This window comes from Silurus meridionalis, chromosome 7 (genome assembly GCF_014805685.1).
Source record: "Silurus meridionalis isolate SWU-2019-XX chromosome 7, ASM1480568v1, whole genome shotgun sequence".
Classification (NCBI taxonomy): domain Eukaryota; kingdom Metazoa; phylum Chordata; class Actinopteri; order Siluriformes; family Siluridae; genus Silurus; species Silurus meridionalis.
The window spans coordinates 17,150,289-17,168,772 of NC_060890.1; the positions used below are offsets into that span (position 1 = coordinate 17,150,289).

The following is an 18,484-nucleotide window of genomic DNA, read 5'->3' on the forward strand; positions in this document are numbered from 1 at the left end:
GTTGGAAGGAGAAAAAAAAAGGAAGGAGAGAGGTTGTGGTGCATGTAATGAGGACAAATTTTGCAGCTCACTCTGAGGAACCCCCATGGTGCAATCCTGTGGCTTTTTTCAGATGTTACCAGTCTATTAATGACTCCGTATTAACCTGGTTCCCCTCTCTCCAGGCTCCTTACATTCACAAGCATCTTTTCCTCACCCGGTTTTAATACTGTCAGGCCTCCAACAGGGCGAGGGTTACCGTGTTTATATTCTTGGCTTTTAAATAGCTCCAGTGAGAGTGTTAGACTTTCTAGACACTCTGAAAATCCTCTTCGTGCCAAAAAAGCCCAAAGAAAGTCAATAAACAGTCCATAATTGTTGTGAATGATAAAACAAAGGTTTTTAATCAATGTTCAGCCGTCGCAAGAACTGAGATGCTAAGGTAATAGTAGGAATCCAGGGTCAGAGCTAAAGAGCTAGGGAAATGCACTGCCCATAATAAACAACAAACAAAAAGAGAATTCTGCAATGAAGGACATTTACAGAGAAGCACAGGGAAACAAAGTGCAGTCAAACCATAAAAAACACAATACTGAGAGTAAACCAGTAAATGCTTTGGGTCTAACTGTCAGCATTTCCCTGGCCCAGACTGAACCTAAATCATGCCTGTTGAAGGCCGTTTTTGTTTGCAGTGCTATTCCTTGCTCCAGCTCTGGGCCTATTCAAACACCAAACCTATAAAAGTCACCACACACTATTTGGTGAGACTCTTCGTTCAGCCCTCGCTGGCTCAATTTGTGACAAGTAATTATTATCTGCTCCGAAATATGCCAGGACACAACAGCACGGCCATTGAGCACCGTCCCTGAGAACATTTGGCTAGATTAAGAGAAAAGAGAAGAGCTTTCAAAGAAACAAGCCAGAATTAAACTGGAAAAAGAACTTCTTTAATCCGTTTGGACAAATGACCGCCGGTCTTAGTGGCAGTAAACTGGCTCTCTGTCTGCTCAAACTTTCTCTTTCTTGCTCATTATTGTCAACCTCAAGGTGAACTCAATTTGAATCTGCTCCCAGAAACAGGAGGAGCTGAAAGACAGAAGAAACCGAATACAGACGACTCGGAAAGGCTGCTCTGTTGCCTGAAAAAGGAAAGAATTTGCCACGTTCTCAGGTAAAGTTCGTGCTGATTCCTGATGAATGCAGCTCATTGTTTTATACCAGGATGTCTGAGATATGTCTGTCTATCTCTCCTCAGTGTTTTTTCTGCGTCTGTCACTAACATACTCAGTTTTTCCTGATTCAGTCCGAATTCTCCTATGAAATTGTTTGTGCATGTAAAGGCCGGAAATAAAGGCTCATGAAGAAACATTGCTCACCTCTTTCAAACTATATGCAGACTCATTTCTCATTTCTTCACACAGTACCAAATAAAAATCACAATACCACCAAGTTAAACGGTAAGCTATAGATGAATCTTGACTGTGAGAATGTTAAAGCTGCAATGCAGTGCACTCTGGATCTTTAAACTTCCATAAGGATCAGATAATGTTTGATGTCTCATGCTTTTTCTCCTCCTCTTTTCTGTCTCTGTCTGTCATGTCCATCAGTGGCTGATGCCACTGTACGAGGGGAGGAAAAAATAAAAAAAACAATGGCTCTGACCTTGTCTAGAGATCACCATGACAACGAGGCCTCCCTATAAAACATTTCCCGTGTGTGTGTGTGTGTGTGTGTGTGTGTGTGTGTGTGTGTGTGGTGTGTGAAAGAGAGAGAAAGATAAAGAAAGAGAGATAGAGCATTAGTAACCCTACTGAGCACAACCATTAACAGCTCCCAAAAGCAACAGGATATCCATCACACACAATGGCTCAATCTCCAAACCCCATCCACTGAGTTTACAGCTGCCAGTCACTGAGTCTCACCTGCACTGTTAAGCAGCTCGACAACTCTGTGTATCACTGATGACGTATTCTGCTAGTGCATGGCTTAGGTTTGAATTGAGTTATATGACAACAAACAATGTTCTACATTTGCATTGTAGTCTGACAGAAGGTTATCTATACATGCTTCCATACAACACCATACAAAACTGCTTTGAGTACTATAGCATTACGTGTGTGTGTGTGTGTGTGTGTGTGTGTGTGTGTGTGTGTGTGCGTGTGCGTGCGTGCGTGCGTGTGCACATATATATAAATATATGTAAAATATATATAATATACTCTATATCTATCTCTCTCTCTCTCTCTCTCTCTCTATTTATATATATATATATATATATATATATATATATATATATATATATATATATATATATATATAATACACACTCTATATATAGTACAGACCAAAGGTTTGGACACACCTTGTGTGTCAAACCTTTATCTGTACTGTATATATATTATATATACAGTACAGACCAAAAGTTTATATATATTATATATACAGTACAGACCAAAAGTTTGGACACACCTGCTCATTCAAAGAGTTTTCTTTATTTTCATGACTATGAAAATTGTAGAGTCACACTGAAGGCATCAAAACTATGAATTAACACATGTGGAATTATATACATAACAAAAAAGTAAACTGAAAATATGTCATATTGTAGGTTCTTCAAAGTAGGCATCAAGAGAATGCCAAGAGTGTGCAAAGCAGTAATCTAAGCAAAATGTGGCTACTTTAAAGAACCTACAATATGACATATTTTCAGTTTACTTTTTGTTATGTATATAATTCCACGTGTTAATTCATAGTTTTGATGCCTTCAGTGTGACTCTACAATTTTCATAGTCATGAAAATAAAGAAAACTCTTTGAATGAGCAGGTGTGTCCAAACTCTCTCTCTCTCTATATATATATATATATATATATATATATATATATATATATATATATATATATATATATATATAGAGAGAGAGAGAGAGAGAGAGAGAGAGAGAGAGAGAGAGAGAGAGAGAGAGAGAGAGAGAGAGAGAGAGAGAGAGAGAGTTGAAATTCAAATAATGAATATTTATTTGTGCTGAAACACATATCACATATCATATATTTGATAGTTTAAATGTACAAAAGTGGATACTGTAGAAAAAATTATTCAATACACATAAATATTAATTATTGTTATATTGCTATATTTAAAAATGTATATTACTGCAGGCTACTAACTTGTAATTTTACATATACACCCATAATAATACTGTATCAGTGAAATAATAATAATAATAACAATGTAAAATCTACACACAGTAAAATAAATATGTACATAAAGTGTGTGTGTGTGTGTGTGTGTGTGTGTGTGTGTGTGTGTGTGTGTGTGTGTGTGTGTGTGTGAGACAATTATATGACAACTAAAAGCTGACCTCATCAGCTAATGAAGCTGTCCATCTGCCTGTAAACAGAGCTTCTTAAGTAAGACAATGACATCATCATTTCTGCTTTGACCCCCCCCAACACACACACTCACACACATGCACACACACGCCCTATCTTAAGCAGGAAGGCCAATCCTTACCTGCGTGGCATTACACATTGATGATGCATTTCAATGAGGCAACACAGCACCTTGCTTGTTTACATTACCCGTCCTTTCTGTTTTCCTTGCACATGACATTACAGATTTAACAGCATAAATATAAATAATCATACATATAAATCTAGCCGAATACATCTGTAGGAAAATCAATATCTGCAAAGCACTATCATAAGCATATGTAATTATTTATTTAATGAACAGACAAAACCTATTAATAAAAAGTCATAGACAAAAAGCTGCCATGTGAGTAACACCTTAATAAAAGCCCAGTCATGTAATTATAACTCCACATCCTCAGAGTCCACACAGGCAGACCCTAGCAAGTTTGGGGTTTCCGCAATTAGGAGCACCTTATCATCACCGGAAGATGTACTTCCCCAGGTATTCAGCCTTTTCACCAACATAATTAAACTCTTATTAAAATCCCAAACATCAGCAAGCACACAACTGGGCCAGAATTCAGAGAGAATTATGAGGCATTGTGCCAGAATTGTGTATAAAGTGAGCTGTGCAGGTGGATTGAAGCAGGTGGCTGTTGTCTAATCTCACAAAAGCTCCAAGGCTGAGCCCAGACTCAAGGGGCTTACGCCCTCAGCCTTTTCCCTCTTGGGGTAAAGAGTAGAGTGTGTCGCCTGTAAACGAAGTTAATCTGGCTCAGTCTACTTGAAGATGTGCAGAGCCATATGGCACATATTGCACACACTACACTCATGATGTTCTGGTCAGTCAGCTAAAATCTAGCTAATTGATTTGGATTCAAAGCTACCCGGATATGATAATGTGAGTACTGTGTTCTCTATTGCATTTGTGTGTGTGTCTGTGCGCGTGTATCTGTGTGTGCAGGCCCATAGGTTGTGTCTCTCTCTCTCAGCTCCTGTCTATTCATGTGGTTGCACAAACATAATAGGAAACCTATAAGCCCCTTCGTGTGCTGCTAATCGCTTCAAGCACAATCCCGTCACCTCTCACATAACCTGTTTGCTCTGTGGACTCTTAAGCCACCAGATGTGCACAAATTGCCCCAGCCTTTGCACCAACACAAATACACTATGTAATTAAAGTATACTCGAGACTTGTTTCAGATACTTGGGTAATACAACTGGTTTCAGTGAGATTTTATTTAGATTTCATTTCAGGCTTTAGAGCATGTGCATGTCTGTTGACTGACACAAAGACAATAAATAATAATATAGAATGTGTCATCTATTATATTGCAAATAAACTGCTGATAATGACCAACATTAATGCATATATTAGTGTAGACAACTTGAATGTATATTTATATATAATATACACTCTATGCAGCTCTGTACATATCATAAATGCATGTCTGTAAAAGCTCTAATGTGCTATCTAGTACAATATTTCTGTTGCCTGGATATCGACTAGGCTAAAACAGATAATAACATATTGTGAGCTAGATAGTTATTATGGATAGTAATATGTCAATCGATCATAGCAATCAATGTCTATATGGTTATTACCCGAGTGCTTGGGCATTAGAAAGTTCGTAAAGAACAGGACAGAAAATCTTCTAGCTAGTAAATATGGCTTTTACATCTCATTTGCTTGGTATTATTTAAGGCTGTCTTCATTTTCCTTCTGATATACATAAACTGCATGTAAAAAGCAGGCGCATTGTACACTATACTAACATTTTGTGAAGATCGTCAAGTTCATACAGAGAATGAAATAATTTTTGTAATAAATTCATATGGGTAGATATTACTGTTTGCTCTTCACTGGCTAAATACACATAGCTAATAACGATAACTGATAGACGTCTGCCTTGCCGAGCTGTGTGCTGGTTATTCGTCTGTTGCTGAAAAATGACAAATCAAAGTAGATTTAGATTAAATCCTGAGAGCTGTGTGTGTTAGGAATAACACCCTGTATAGTATGCCAACTCACAACAAAAAGTGTTGTCTTTCAGTCAAGTTCCTGTGATTTAGATAACACATTATAATCTGGCTCTCTATTTGAGATGCTTAAATACAAGTACACAAGGACAGAAATGCTTGTTTAGTTCTATTCAGTGCTTAATCACTATTATTTCTTACACTACTACTCCATTAAATGACTAACATATTATTTTTTTTATTCTTGTATTGAAAACTAACACTCTTTCACTAGCCCATATTTACGCCTTTGTCTTATTTGGATTTGGATTTGGAAATATTACTAATTAGTTGAACATCCTGCCTTATCTCTATGCTTCCATCTAGCCACAGGACAATAATAACAGAGCAACAATTATCACGCATGATGGATTATTTTCAAACCTAGCATCATCCTTGTCACCACTGACGTCATGAATCGCTAGATTACCCGTGATCACAGCAGCGTGAAAGAATTTTAGTCTCAGAGCATGACCTAAATATAATTTAGATCCTTAGAGCTTTGTTTTATTCATTCGTAATAGAGGCAATAATCAGCTCTGACCAGTAAACAGCAGCATGGCACAACATACATGTACATAGCCTTTGATCAGTAAGCGATACTGGTATCAGTGATCACTGATTTCTACCAGGGTACCAGTGGTTGGAATTTTAATCTTACTTGAGTAAAATCAGAAGTCTTGAGTAAAGTCTTAAAATCAAATCCCTGTACTACAAACCTGCTACTGCTTGACCCTCAAATGATATTTGATAATTGTAAATCACTCTGGACTAGGGTTTCTGCCAAATGGCATAAATGTATACGACATTCCAGTCTGAGACCTTTGGTTTCCTCCGACATATTATCATCAAGACCTTTAATTATATTTTACAAGATTAAGTTGTCAAGCAAAAATCCCAATCACATATAAATTGATCAGATTGTTGCAAGGCAGGTTTGCATGTGTCTTGTACTGAGAAGTGTATTCAACTGGCCCCTCTACCATAAAGCCCAGATAGGTGGTGTTGCTGTAATTGTTCTATAAGTTTCTCTCATCCCCATACATGATCGCTGGAGTTCAGTCAGAGTGACTACCAGATGGTCAATTTTTTTTTACCAAAACCCATCTACCCTAATTGCCCAGTTGGGCAGGGTGGTTTGGATTGAACAAAGTTCATCCATTTGAAAATTAGGAAGCTTTTAGAAACCTTCAATGCAGCAGAAATTTGCATTGGCCTTCCCAGATCTGTGCCTCAACGCAACCCATTCTCCAAACACTACAAGCAATTCTTTCAACCTCATGACTTGGTTATTGCTCTGATATGCATTTTAGCCTTAGACCTTATATAATAAAGTGGTATGTGCCTTTCCAAATCATGTCACAGCAATTTAATTTGCAACAGATGGACTCCAATTAAAGTGTAGAAACATCTCAAAGAGAAACGGGATGAATTTGAGATTAGTGTCTGAATACTTCATTATGTAAACCAAATTTAGTGGACACCTGACCATAAGATTCATGTGTTTTTAAACATTTCATTCCACATTTACTCCCCATTTGCTGTGATAACAACCTTCATTCTTCATGGAAAATGTTCCACTAGATTTTGGAGTGTGTTTGTTGAGATTTGTGTTCATTCAGCCCCAAGGGTTTAGTAAAGTCAGTACTGATGTAGGGTGAGGAGGCCTGGGGTGCAGTCAGTGATCCAGATGTTTAATAGGGTTGTATAGCAAGATCGCAAAATCTTCCGCTTCAACCTTTGAAATATTTCAGCAATTTTCAGCTATATGGATGACATGCTCTGAGTTTTGAGGTATTCAACTAAATCTGGATGCATAAACATTTATTTTACACTTTTTTGTGAACTCAATTCAAAAAGAATTGTTTGCATTTCTGCGGCATAAAACAAGTAGCAAACTGTCCAATTGCTGTTAAAAAAAGAATATCTTAGCATGACAGCTATAGAATATTCAAGTCAAATAAACAGATGTAAAGGTTTATAAAGGTTGTGATATCCGTTGTTACTGATCTTTTATATGGCGGCCAGGAAAAAACATCCCACTTGGTTGTGTCATTGTTTAGAATTGTATATAAATCGAGTTGCAAATACACACATACTGTAAAGATGCCATGCTCTTACCTGGTCGTCTACTCTGTGAGCTACTATCGCAGCCCCTTCTTCTATCTCGGCATCGTTCAGAGGCCGAATTCGCAAAGCCACCTGGGTTGAGAAACAGATATATTTATATTCAACAATATTGGGCTCCAGAATTGGAGAAACAAATACAAATATTTAAGAATAAAGATAATTAAAATATCTTAGAATAACTACAAGTTTCGACTGAAATATCTATTGAATATATAATAGTTAATGATTAGCTTCGACATAAATCACTTTCATTTCCAGAAAATGTCCTAATTTGAGTTCTGAATCCAATACTGCATATTTACTGATCTGGGCTATATTCATTTACAAAGACACTCAATCTGTCAGCTGATTATTCAAATGACCTGCACACTATTGACATTCTCTCTAGCAGTTCAAAGGTGGTGATATGATTGAGAGCTGCTCTAGTTCACTGCTGCTGTAGAGGAAAAAGGGAGAGGCAACTGAACCAGGTAATGTGAATTATTCAGTCCAGGGCCAAAAGAAACCAGGAAACAAGCACACAACTCTCAGAGGATGCAAGTTCAAACCTGGTTTGACAAACTGACTTGGGCATTGTAGCAACTAGCAACAGAGCTTAGAAATGATTACAGGTACATGAGAGCAAAGGACAGTTCATTATTTTTCAAACTGTTTAACTGGAACAGGGAGTCAGAATAAAAGAGTCAGAATAAATGAGATTTAAAAAATTACATATATGAAATTTTTGGTGTATTTTCTCTTTATTGATATAGCTATTATTATCAAGTTTTTGATATTGAATGAGGTTTTGACATAATCCTGATATATTAGGCCCCGAAATTATACTGTATATTATAAATAAACAAGCATATATATGTATGTAATTTTCTTTTCTAATAAATCTGCAAAAATGTCAACAATTCTGTGTTTTTCTGTCAATATGGGGTGCTATGTGTACATTAATGAGGAAAAGAAATGAACTTAAATGATTTTATCAAATGGCTGCAATATAACAAAGAGTGAAAAATTTAAGGGTGTCTGAATACTTTCTGTACCCACTGTATATATATATATATATATATATATATATATATATATATATATATATATATATATATATATATATGTATGTATTTGTTTTATAGGAAGTGGTTAAGATTCTGGACTCATGATCAGAAGGTCATGAGGATCCTAGCACCACTGCTTTAGTGTATATATAAAATAACTAATTCACTCTTGATAAGGGTTTCTCACATATGCCACAAATGTAACTGATATATGCCTTTATGCACATAGTTAAGAGATGTACAGCTATAACTAATTTTCTTTTTCACATCCTGTGATTGAACACTCCTACTGTGATTGATGCCTTCACTCCAGAAAATATCTTCCTCTGTTTTTCATGACTCCAAGTTTTCTGTATGTCCTCTCTACTAAGTTGCAACTGCTCATCATGTTGTTTCTTTCTTGTTGTCTTTCTGTTTTGTTTTTGTTTTCTTTTAAACAATTTTAAAGTTGATTGATATGGTTTAATTTTTAGAAGCAGGTCTACTGTAAATGACAGATGTTTATGTTTGAGGAAGAGCAAAATGTTTGCAGTAACTTCATCATTCTTCACTGGTATAAATCTGGAGCAGGTGAGAAAGGATTGTGTTAGAATATGGTGTAGAGTCATGTTCATACTCATCATGGGATATTAATGTAAAAGAAATGAGGTTGCTGAATCCTGGGCTTGTCCTACTTACTGTTAGTTGGTGGTCTTTCGATTCTCCTGTATCCTTCATGGTGATATCATCAAACCCCCCCCCCGATCACTGTGTCACTGTGTGTAGTTCAGTCTCAGTAGAAGGCTAGAGGAATCAGTCTCCCTGATGGCACCATGGTTCTCCCGCAGATCTGCCTGCCTCCACTAATGCAGTGAGGAAATTCACCTGCCTGCGCTGCTCCTCTGCTGTTCAGCGCTCCTGTGGATATACAGCAAATGCATTAGACGGAGACAATCTATGCGTCATTAGTCTTTCTATCCCGTTCTTAACAGACCAGTCTGTTTCCGTTCGTGTGTGTAAGTTAAGGTGTCTCCGTGTCGTTCTTTGAGAACAGGACAGTGTTGTTTGTCCCCTTAGAGATGAGGAGCAAAGCCTCGTATATCCACCGCGTCATTACGGCAGCTGAGCTTCAGCTCCGGTTCAGTTCATTACACAGGGTTGTACTGTACTGGGATTGCTGCGCCCTCTATGGACCAACAGTGGAACTGATTCAGCATCCTGCTCCACAAATTCACTGAGACTCATCTTTAAGACTGTAGACAGGTAACACACACTGCCTGATCTGAAAAAGTACATTTAGATAGATGTAAAAAAAAAATGTTAATTGAAATTGAAAACTAAACAAAGAAAAATACATTTTTATTTGTTTTAAATGTGCAAAATATATAAAAACGAACAAATAAATGTATGTAATACATACTGTGAGTCATGTATGGCTACTGATCCCAAAAATTGCATTTAGATAAACAACAAACAAATAAATAAATAATCTAATAATTATATAACAGATTCAAATATGGGCAACCATGACAACATACTACTGATACAAAAAATGACATTTGAATAGATAGATAGATAGATAGATAGATAGATAGATAGATAGATAGATAGATAGATAGATAGATAGATAGATAGATAGATAGATAGTATTTCTAATATACAATGTTATGAAAAATCATGTGCACAATATATAAACAACAAACAAATAACTGAACAAATTAATTAATAAATAACAACATTGTCGAGTAATAATACATTTAACTAATAATAACACTGGACATTAATTTAGTAGCAGTAGAAGAGACCAGTCTACTAGTTTGGCCAGATCAGCCTGAATTATTACATGAAAATAATTTTTAGTTATAAGATGTGCTTTGATTTTAGACAAAGAAACTCAGACAGACAATAGAGAGCAACAGCTGTGTCTCTTTATTATTTGAGAAAGCCACCATTTGTGACAAAAAGATTTACAATGTATAATGAAAACAGTTGAGAAGATTATCACGGTTTCTCTACACACCACTGGCAACTCCTAACATAAACACTACATCTGTTTTGTCTCCAGCATTGTAGATTATCTTTGCCATTTAAACTAATCTCTGCATCAGGTTGTTTCATATAGCAGTTATTGTTCAACACAATGTTACCCACAAAACCCATCTGGACTAATCAAGACAATTCCCAGGACCACCCTAGGAGGACCCTAGTATGTGCGTTAGTAAATAGACAATGCTGTTGTGCTGCTATAAGAAACATTTTACTATCTTTTAGCTTTCTCCATCTGTCCATTTCTCATTTAACCATGGATTGCATTACAGGATAGAGGGTTTAGTATTCAGGCAAATGTTTACACCCGTTCCTTTTCTCTGCTCTTTTGTTGCCCTGTCTAATTAAAAAGCACAGTTTGGTATATTAATGACATGTTTTGCACTAATCTAAAAATGTTGCATATCTTTAACTTATGCAGTCCTGTGTACTGTACTGTATTGTGTTACAGTCCTGAAAAACAACATTTCATTCCAATGTTTCATTCCAAGTTATATTGAGGAATGATAATAAAACCGATTTGACAATACAAAACCACTGCACTAACTTTTCATATGATGTGATTAGTTATATGGAGCTGCTGTTTTTTCTTTTTTTTTTCAATTCTGCTTCTTTTAGATTTTCCTCTGAACATATTTATCAAATATGCCATCAAATTACACTTGAAAACAAAGCATCTTCAATTCATAAAGACTTTTAATAGAATTGTTCAATCAATCTGAAAATCTGTGTGAGAACCACCAGTGCCAACAATGCAGGAAATTTGTATAGATGGAAATTATTGTTATTATTCATATTAACAATAATTTCCATCTATACAAATTTCCTGCACTGATAAATTGAACTTGTGCTGATTCTGCATTATGGTGAGGTTAGTTACATTTTTATGATATATGTAATATTTAAGTGAATAATTGAATCAAATAATATGTATAATAGTAATATATTATGTATGTTATTGTGTGTGACACCCAACCTGGTCTGTGGAAACATCTTAAGTCTTAAGTAAAACTGGTCAATGTTGCAAAAAGAGGTTGGGAACCGCTGGCCTATTGAATTCAAAGCATTTTCTCGCAATATAAAATACATAATGTGCAAAATAAATGTTTTATTCAGTCTTTGATTGGATTAAAAATACATCAATTGTTAAATACATCACTGTGTGAGCCAATAAGACATAAGGTGTGTGCTTGCAGTTGGTTCGACAGTACTTAATTTATTTCCATATCAGTGTTTTGAAGAAAAGAAAGCAAAGTCCTGGTGTGTCTTCTTCTCAGAGTTCCTCTTCACTGTTTTCCTGGTGGGGGAACAAATATTACAGTTTAGAAAATATCTAACAGAACTACCCTTCAAGATACTGTGAAGTAATAACAATGTTCTTCATTTGTGTCTAATTATAAGTTAAGGATACTGTGGGCAAATTACACACAATTCCAAAAGGTCATCCGCTAACAAACAAAATACAGCTTATTGATTTTTTCTCCTTGTCTCTTCCTACACAATACATGTTTCACATGGTGCTATATATAGGCCATAGGAAGCTTATCTCCATGTGACAGACCACAAAATTAGAGGCAATCTGTCAAAGCTCTACAAACCAGAGGAGGTGCATTTCAGTGGTTACAAAGAGAAAAGACTGATATTAACAAAGAAATCAATTTCCTCTTTTTAACTATGAAATGATGTAATTCGTTATGTAGGTATCTATAAAATGGAGTTTGTGATTCTTGTTTGACAGACACCTATTTCGCATTTAATCTTGACTTAGTGTAAAATTTCATTTTAAAATGAAGTATTTCTTACAAATACTTTAAATAAATAAATCCACCTGCTTATTCTAATTTATGCGACATCACTGTTGACATATTTATTCTGTTTGAATGAAGAGTGCTTTTTACTGTAAGCACATCTCTGGTATTAGTGATATCTGCAAAACAAGAAACAGGTTTATATTGGTGCACTAGTTCTGATGTTTCTTTATTGTTATAGTAATCAATTACACATGGATTTGTAGGCTTTTAATATGTTTGTTATTGTGGATATATCGACATTTTCTGTAGTGTATAGTAAGAACGGCATAGCTGTGGTTTATAGCTGTTACAACATATGTAATAAGAATAAAGTTGTTTTACTGACATCTATGTAACGACTTATGTATCTATATATGAATAGATGAATACAGCACATGCTACTGTAAGGAAAAAAAATACAGTAATACAGCCTGAAAAGAAACGAACAGCACACATCAAGTTTAAATGTTATTTAAGGAATTTCTGACCTTGATTTCCTCCTTCTCTGTTTTCTCCTCTTTTCCACTTTTCTTCATTCCTGCCTCCACCATTTCAAAGAACTCTTTCTCTGCACGGGCCACCAGGTCCTCTGAGCTCTCCTCTCCATCTCTGGTATCTTCGTCCTTGCCCTGCTCTGAGCGACAGCGCTCTTTCAGACGCATCTCTCTGTGTCGAGCCTCCAGAATCTTCTCCCGCTTCGTCTCCCGTTCAAACATCTATAAGTACACATGCACATACCCGTTGAATTCACAAGTAACACAGAAGGTTTTGGAACATTCAAAGAAATAGGTCTGAAAATTCATTAAATTTTTTTTCTTGGGCACAATTTCATTGTTATCCTGACTTAAATATAAATAAATATATTCGGCATTTCATGTCCAACATGACGAGGACTAGTACAAGTATTAGTACAAGTACTCAAACTTCTTGCTTCTATGTTGTTAAATTAAAAAAAAGGTTGTTCAAATAAAATTAATAAAACACATTTAAAACCAGCAAAGACGAGCAAAAAATTGCTTTTAAAATTAATAATCTAAATAATAAATTTGAAATTTTGATTGTTAGATAGATGCTATATATCCTGCTCATGTGTGTGTGTATGTGTGTGTGTGTGTGTGTGTGTGTGTGTGTGTGTGTCTCACCGCTGTTGCCAGTGCTTTCTCATTTCTCTGCAGTGTGCACAGGCCTGATGAGATCTCAAGCAGGGTGGCAGTGCCGAGCTGTGAGCCACAAGCCAGATAACGGCCATTATCCTGCACACGCATACTGTACAGCGCTTCATCAGATACCTGCCAAAAGCAGTACAAACGTCTTCATTTTGTGGACGATTTATTTCATTTATCTATTTAGGACAATTTCTGTCATTAAAACAACACAAGTTCCTAAAGTAGTAACAGAACTGTTACATTTGGTTTAGGAGGTAGGACTGGGTCAGAGTTAAAGTAACCTACTTTAAGTGTGAGTGTTGGGTCATTCTGCTTGAACAGGAAGTCCCATACATCTAAAGTGCCATCCATTTTGACTGTGAAGAAGACTGAAGGTCGAACAGGGCTCCAGCATCCATCTGACAGGTGCGCCATGTGATATCTGCATAGAAACAGATAGCAGAAATGATTTTTGCACCAAAAGTATTAAAATATGTAATATGTTCAAGCAATGTGTAATATGTGATATGTCCAAACAGATTGCATTTCTATTACTCAAATATTATTGCCAGGGGTTACAACTGAAACGAATTCTAGGAGGCATTTTTAAATGTCCTCACTAGTCTGTGTAGTATCAGTAATAGGCACTTACTTTGTCCACATAATAGAAGATTCCTTTATTTCCTCGGACCAGATACGAGCAGTCCAGTCACCCACAGTCAGAAAGTTCTTAGGAAGAAACGGGTTCCTCTGCAGAGCGTATATAGGCCCATGATGACCACTATAAGTGCACACGATCTTCTCCCCCGGAGTTTTGGCTTTCCGATTGCATGAGACCACCATCCCCTCTTCTGTCCCAACCATGAACTTTGTGGGCTGATAAAATGAACTCCACATATTAATCCAGACTCTTCATATTTACTTTCCATTTTCAATTCAGTATACAGAGTTGTCTTACCATTGTGGTTTCAAACTCAAGTGAGATGCCACCTAGTGCATTTTCCAGCTTCCCCTTCTTGCTGGGGTCCAGAACCAGCCTTTCTGTGGGTTCATTAATCTTACGAACATCCCACCACAACACCTGATCGAATACACACGTGTACATGTTAAGCTTTGTAGCAGGACAAATTAAAGAAGTGATTGTGTTGTAAAATTGCTTCCCCAACAGAACAAGAGATAATAGTAAGATATCATGATATGATGAACGTGGCGCTCGAGGTGTCCTGGCAATACAGCATAATGTTCTGGTAATGTGCGCTGACCTGGCCATCGGTGGAAGCTGAAAAAAAGTCTGTGCCTGTCTTTGAGTGCAACCAGATGACCTTATACACCGGGTCTCTATGGCTGTTCTCGGTGGCCGACATCTCAACCGGTTGGCTGCCTTTACGTGTGTCCCAGTATGCTGCAGAGAAGCAGTATCACTGATGATTCTTACTTTAAAAAAAATAGCTTTAAATCCAGTTTACAACCTTTTGAATCCATTTATTTTTGCTCAACCACATATATTTAACATTAAAACAAAGCATTTTTTGTACCAGACACCTAACCTGGAATTTCCTTACATATAAGTCTTACATAAATGATGACATTGAGAATTTAACTATTGACAAGTGAAAATAAAGGCTTTTATTAATTGTATGTGCACTGAGAAATGAGTGTGCTTATAGCACATTTAATACCGAAAAAGAAAGTTGCTCAGGTTAATCATTAAAAGGTTAAAAAAAAACAGGAGGGTGACAGAAATAAAAAGCAAATAAAGACTAGTACATTGTTTTGTAATCAGTGAAAAAAATTGCCATTTCCACCCAACAAAAGTGCAACGCTACAGTTGTTTTTACTCTTCTACCACAGCATTCTGCAAATGCTCTAATTTCAAGTGTATTTGTTGCATTTAGTGTTAAGGAACATACAACCAATCATTTACTCATCTATTTACTCATGTCTTTCCCTCACTATTCTCTCGTATTTTCTTCTAAATACATTATATAATAGATGTCATGTGGGTGAGAATGTGAAAGACTTTCTAATGTCAGATTCTGGAATAAAAGTCACAGCTTTACTTCTGTCTTGTGCAAATCTCATAACACTTCTTATCAAATACATTTTTATATTATTATCCATATCAACAGATACACAACTTGTTTTTTTATGTCGACGTGTGTAAAGTCTAACTAAATTAATCAGTGCTTCCTGACTGTGTAGAATTGACAATTCAACAGAAATGCTGATATCTAATGTATATACGCTATTGCAATTATAAAAGTAGCGATAAGCAGTTAAATAGAACTTGACTTCTGTTGTGATAAAAGTCCTTACCAATTTGCCCATTGTAGCTTCCTCCAACTAGGATATGTGAGTCTTTGGGATTATATTCCAGAGAGACAAGGGGAGACACAGGTTTCAGTGTCAGCTCAGGTTTATTTGGGTTCTCTGTTTAAAAAAAAAATCAATGCTTGAATCACTAAGAAAGGCAAAATAGTTTGATAAATTCAAATCAATCAGCATTATACACAACCAAACCACAATAGCATAAATGATGTTTTCTTCATACCAATGTCCCAAATATAGGAGTCGTAACATATGTCTTTGCTGTATTTCTGAAACTCTAAAGAAGAGTAAGCCACAGCCAGCTTGCGGTTACCGTCAGGGTGCCACGACAGACAGGTGGCGGTTCGCTTCACCTCGTTTGGGTCTCTGAACACAAACAGGATCCGAGAAGAAGTAGAAAAATGAATTTTTGTTCTCATACAACTTTATTAGTTATCAAGGACTTACATGGAGAGATTTTTTTAGCACCAGTCATTGTGTTTATGGCATAATACTGATCAATAATGTCACCTGAACACATTGATGGTTTTGGCTGAGGGATGATCATCTGTCTCTTCCATTATCTCTTCATCCTCAAAGTACTCCTGATAGATATCGATGGCATTGTTCTGTCTGATACAGTTCTCCATGTACTACAGTAGAAAGAAATACCAGTCTGTGATTGAGTGATCTACTAGTTCTTTTTATTTGTCTCTTATTTGTTACAAATTACACCTTCTATTGAATAAGTGAAAATAAAATCAAAAACATTTTTAAATGACGTACTATTGCTTCCCCCAACAATAACAGAATTAGCTAATAAAAGTCTATTATTATAGTCTGTTTTTGTCTTGTATTGTCCAAGCTGAATGTATAGCGTTGTTTATGTCTGTACTTTTGAGAGTCACTAACAGTTGGAATCAAATTCCTTGTGTGTCAACACACTTGGCCAATAAACCTGAATCTGATTCTGGTAAGTGTGCTAATAAAGCAAAATAAGAATTTAATGCTCTTAACAAATCTAACCCAAACATTAATCTGAATCTGGTAAAATTTGTTTTAAACCAACTCAACCCATAACATAAAAAAAAACACTCACACTTCCAAGCTGTATCAGGGTGTTCACATAGTTCTCATCCTTCTCTATTTTCTTCCTGTAACGAATGGTCTGTTCCAGGTCAAGGGGGTTGACATCTTTTGGCCACCCACCTTCCACATGGTTTATGCCACGTGTCTCTGTCTGAAAGCACTCTGAGTTCACCTGGAAGGAAAAGACTTTGAGGATAAGTGACTGATGATGATATGGTGCACACATATAATTGCTTTTTGAATATCCCATTCTGCATATTCCCCGGCTTCTATAAACTGTGTCCATCCTACATTGTGACTTGTGCAGTTTATTTTATGGTCCATAATATGATGTGATGAATGGTCTATAAATGTGATGGTCAGGTGTCAACAAACTTTGGGCCATAAAGTGTGTCTACACTAAACCAGATTTATTTTAACAAGCATTAAGGAGCTTGTGTGCTCTAGGAACTGTTCTCCCATTCACATTAACCCTGAGAAAAGCCATGAAACAATCATGAACTGAGTAGCAAAAGATTGTGATGAACAGTGTTCTGGATGATTTCCCATACTCACCTCATGCTCTGACATTTCCTGTGTGTTCTGTATGGCTACATCACATGGATCCTGAGCTATAAAGTCCGCGGCGAGAGCCGGGTCAGGCAGGATGTCCACATGCAGCTCAGCCGGCCGATCTGAGAAGTTACACTGGCGACCAAAATCACTGCGTTTCCTCGTGTACGCATATGTGACCTCCATTGTGAATCCTAGAAATCAATGTTCAGTGTAGGTGCATGGGAAGAGGGACAGAGACTGATAAGAAGGTGACAGACTTTACAGTAATCTGAATGATATTAAGATTTAGATATCTACTGAGCAAGCCATTGGATATTAAGGAAATAATCTCCAAAAAACATGAGACAAGTTAAGACTCCGAAAAACGGAAGGGATTGCATCTAATGTTTTTATATCCCATATTTCTACGCATTTCTACACTTTTACACTGCCCAGATACTTTATATTAATTTGGTTTAGATATATTTACATATTTATTTGAACTTGTCAATTTGCACAATGCTGCTATTTGCACTTCTGGTAAATGTGAAACTGCATTTCGTTGCTGTGTACCTGTACTATGCAGTGACAATGAAGTTGAATCTATCTATCTGTCTGTCTGTCTGTCTGTCTACATATTTACCAAAGCCAGGAATGTTTTATTAGCTAAAAACTTTTAGCAGTGTTACGAACTGACCTGAAATACTTCAGTAAAAAAAAAGCTGGACTAAGTTTCGATCTAAATGCGTTTTGAAGCACGATGTACTCAGGTGGGTTCGAATGTTAAACCCCCTGTAAGAAACCCTCGCTTACATAGAACATGGATAAGAATGGCCACGTTTGTTATACTAAGAGAAATAGTGTATTTCGTGCTATGAAAATCCCTACCTGGACCGTCACTTATTAAAACTAAGTGAACTTCTCTCTTTAGACTGAGATGATCACGAGTTCTTCCCGAGCGTCCATGCGAGAGTCAGGTGTTTACTGTATCTTAGCAACCAACCACGCC

The 18,484-nt window shown here is 36.5% G+C and overlaps 2 protein-coding genes across 5 annotated transcripts in view; both read right to left on the reverse strand.

The window, feature by feature from the left end:
- Nucleotides 1-9,812, reverse strand: part of kif19 (kinesin family member 19) — a 41,936-nt gene extending 32,124 nt beyond the window's left edge. Inside the window, exons 1-3 of one of the 3 annotated variants that reach the window (XM_046852899.1) lie at nt 9,559-9,811; nt 9,264-9,482; nt 7,531-7,611 (exon numbers count right to left, since the gene is read on the reverse strand). In XM_046852899.1, the coding sequence (XP_046708855.1) occupies nt 7,531-7,611; nt 9,264-9,302 (120 nt within the window). In that variant the 5' untranslated portion in view covers nt 9,303-9,482; nt 9,559-9,811. Of the gene's footprint in view, nt 1-7,530; nt 7,612-9,263 lie in introns of all 3 variants that reach the window. The other 2 variants (XM_046852900.1, XM_046852898.1) reach the window with 2 other exon arrangements.
- A 1,877-nt stretch (nt 9,813-11,689) lies between these two features.
- Nucleotides 11,690-18,480, reverse strand: dnai2b (dynein, axonemal, intermediate chain 2b). Of its 2 annotated transcripts, none has more exons than XM_046854012.1 (13): nt 18,364-18,480; nt 17,497-17,713; nt 16,952-17,113; nt 16,384-16,505; nt 16,097-16,239; nt 15,862-15,975; nt 14,808-14,947; nt 14,504-14,626; nt 14,198-14,421; nt 13,852-13,987; nt 13,543-13,689; nt 12,889-13,116; nt 11,690-11,907 (listed from the first exon to the last, which is right to left on the reverse strand). In XM_046854012.1, the coding sequence occupies exons 2-13, from the start codon at nt 17,677-17,679 to the stop codon at nt 11,884-11,886; spliced, it is 1,746 nt and encodes a 581-aa protein (XP_046709968.1). In that variant the 5' UTR covers nt 17,680-17,713; nt 18,364-18,480; the 3' UTR covers nt 11,690-11,883. The 2 variants fall into 2 exon arrangements, with proteins under 2 accessions (XP_046709968.1, XP_046709967.1); XM_046854011.1 differs by having other exon boundaries at nt 17,497-17,687; nt 18,364-18,478.
- Nucleotides 18,481-18,484: the final 4 nt, after the last annotated feature.

What these genes read in the sequence shown, in the direction of transcription:
- dnai2b (XM_046854012.1), bottom strand. Translation starts at nt 17,679, where the DNA reads ATGGAGGTCACATATGCGTACACGAGGAAACGCAGTGATTTTGGTCGC. An exon ending in TCTTCTATTATGTGGACAAA is followed by an intron (nt 13,988 to 14,197) that starts GTAAGTGCCTAT and finishes GTTTCTATGCAG; the next exon opens with ATATCACATGGCGCACCTGT. An exon ending in AGAAAGCACTGGCAACAGCG is followed by an intron (nt 13,117 to 13,542) that starts GTGAGACACACA and finishes GTGTACTTATAG; the next exon opens with ATGTTTGAACGGGAGACGAA.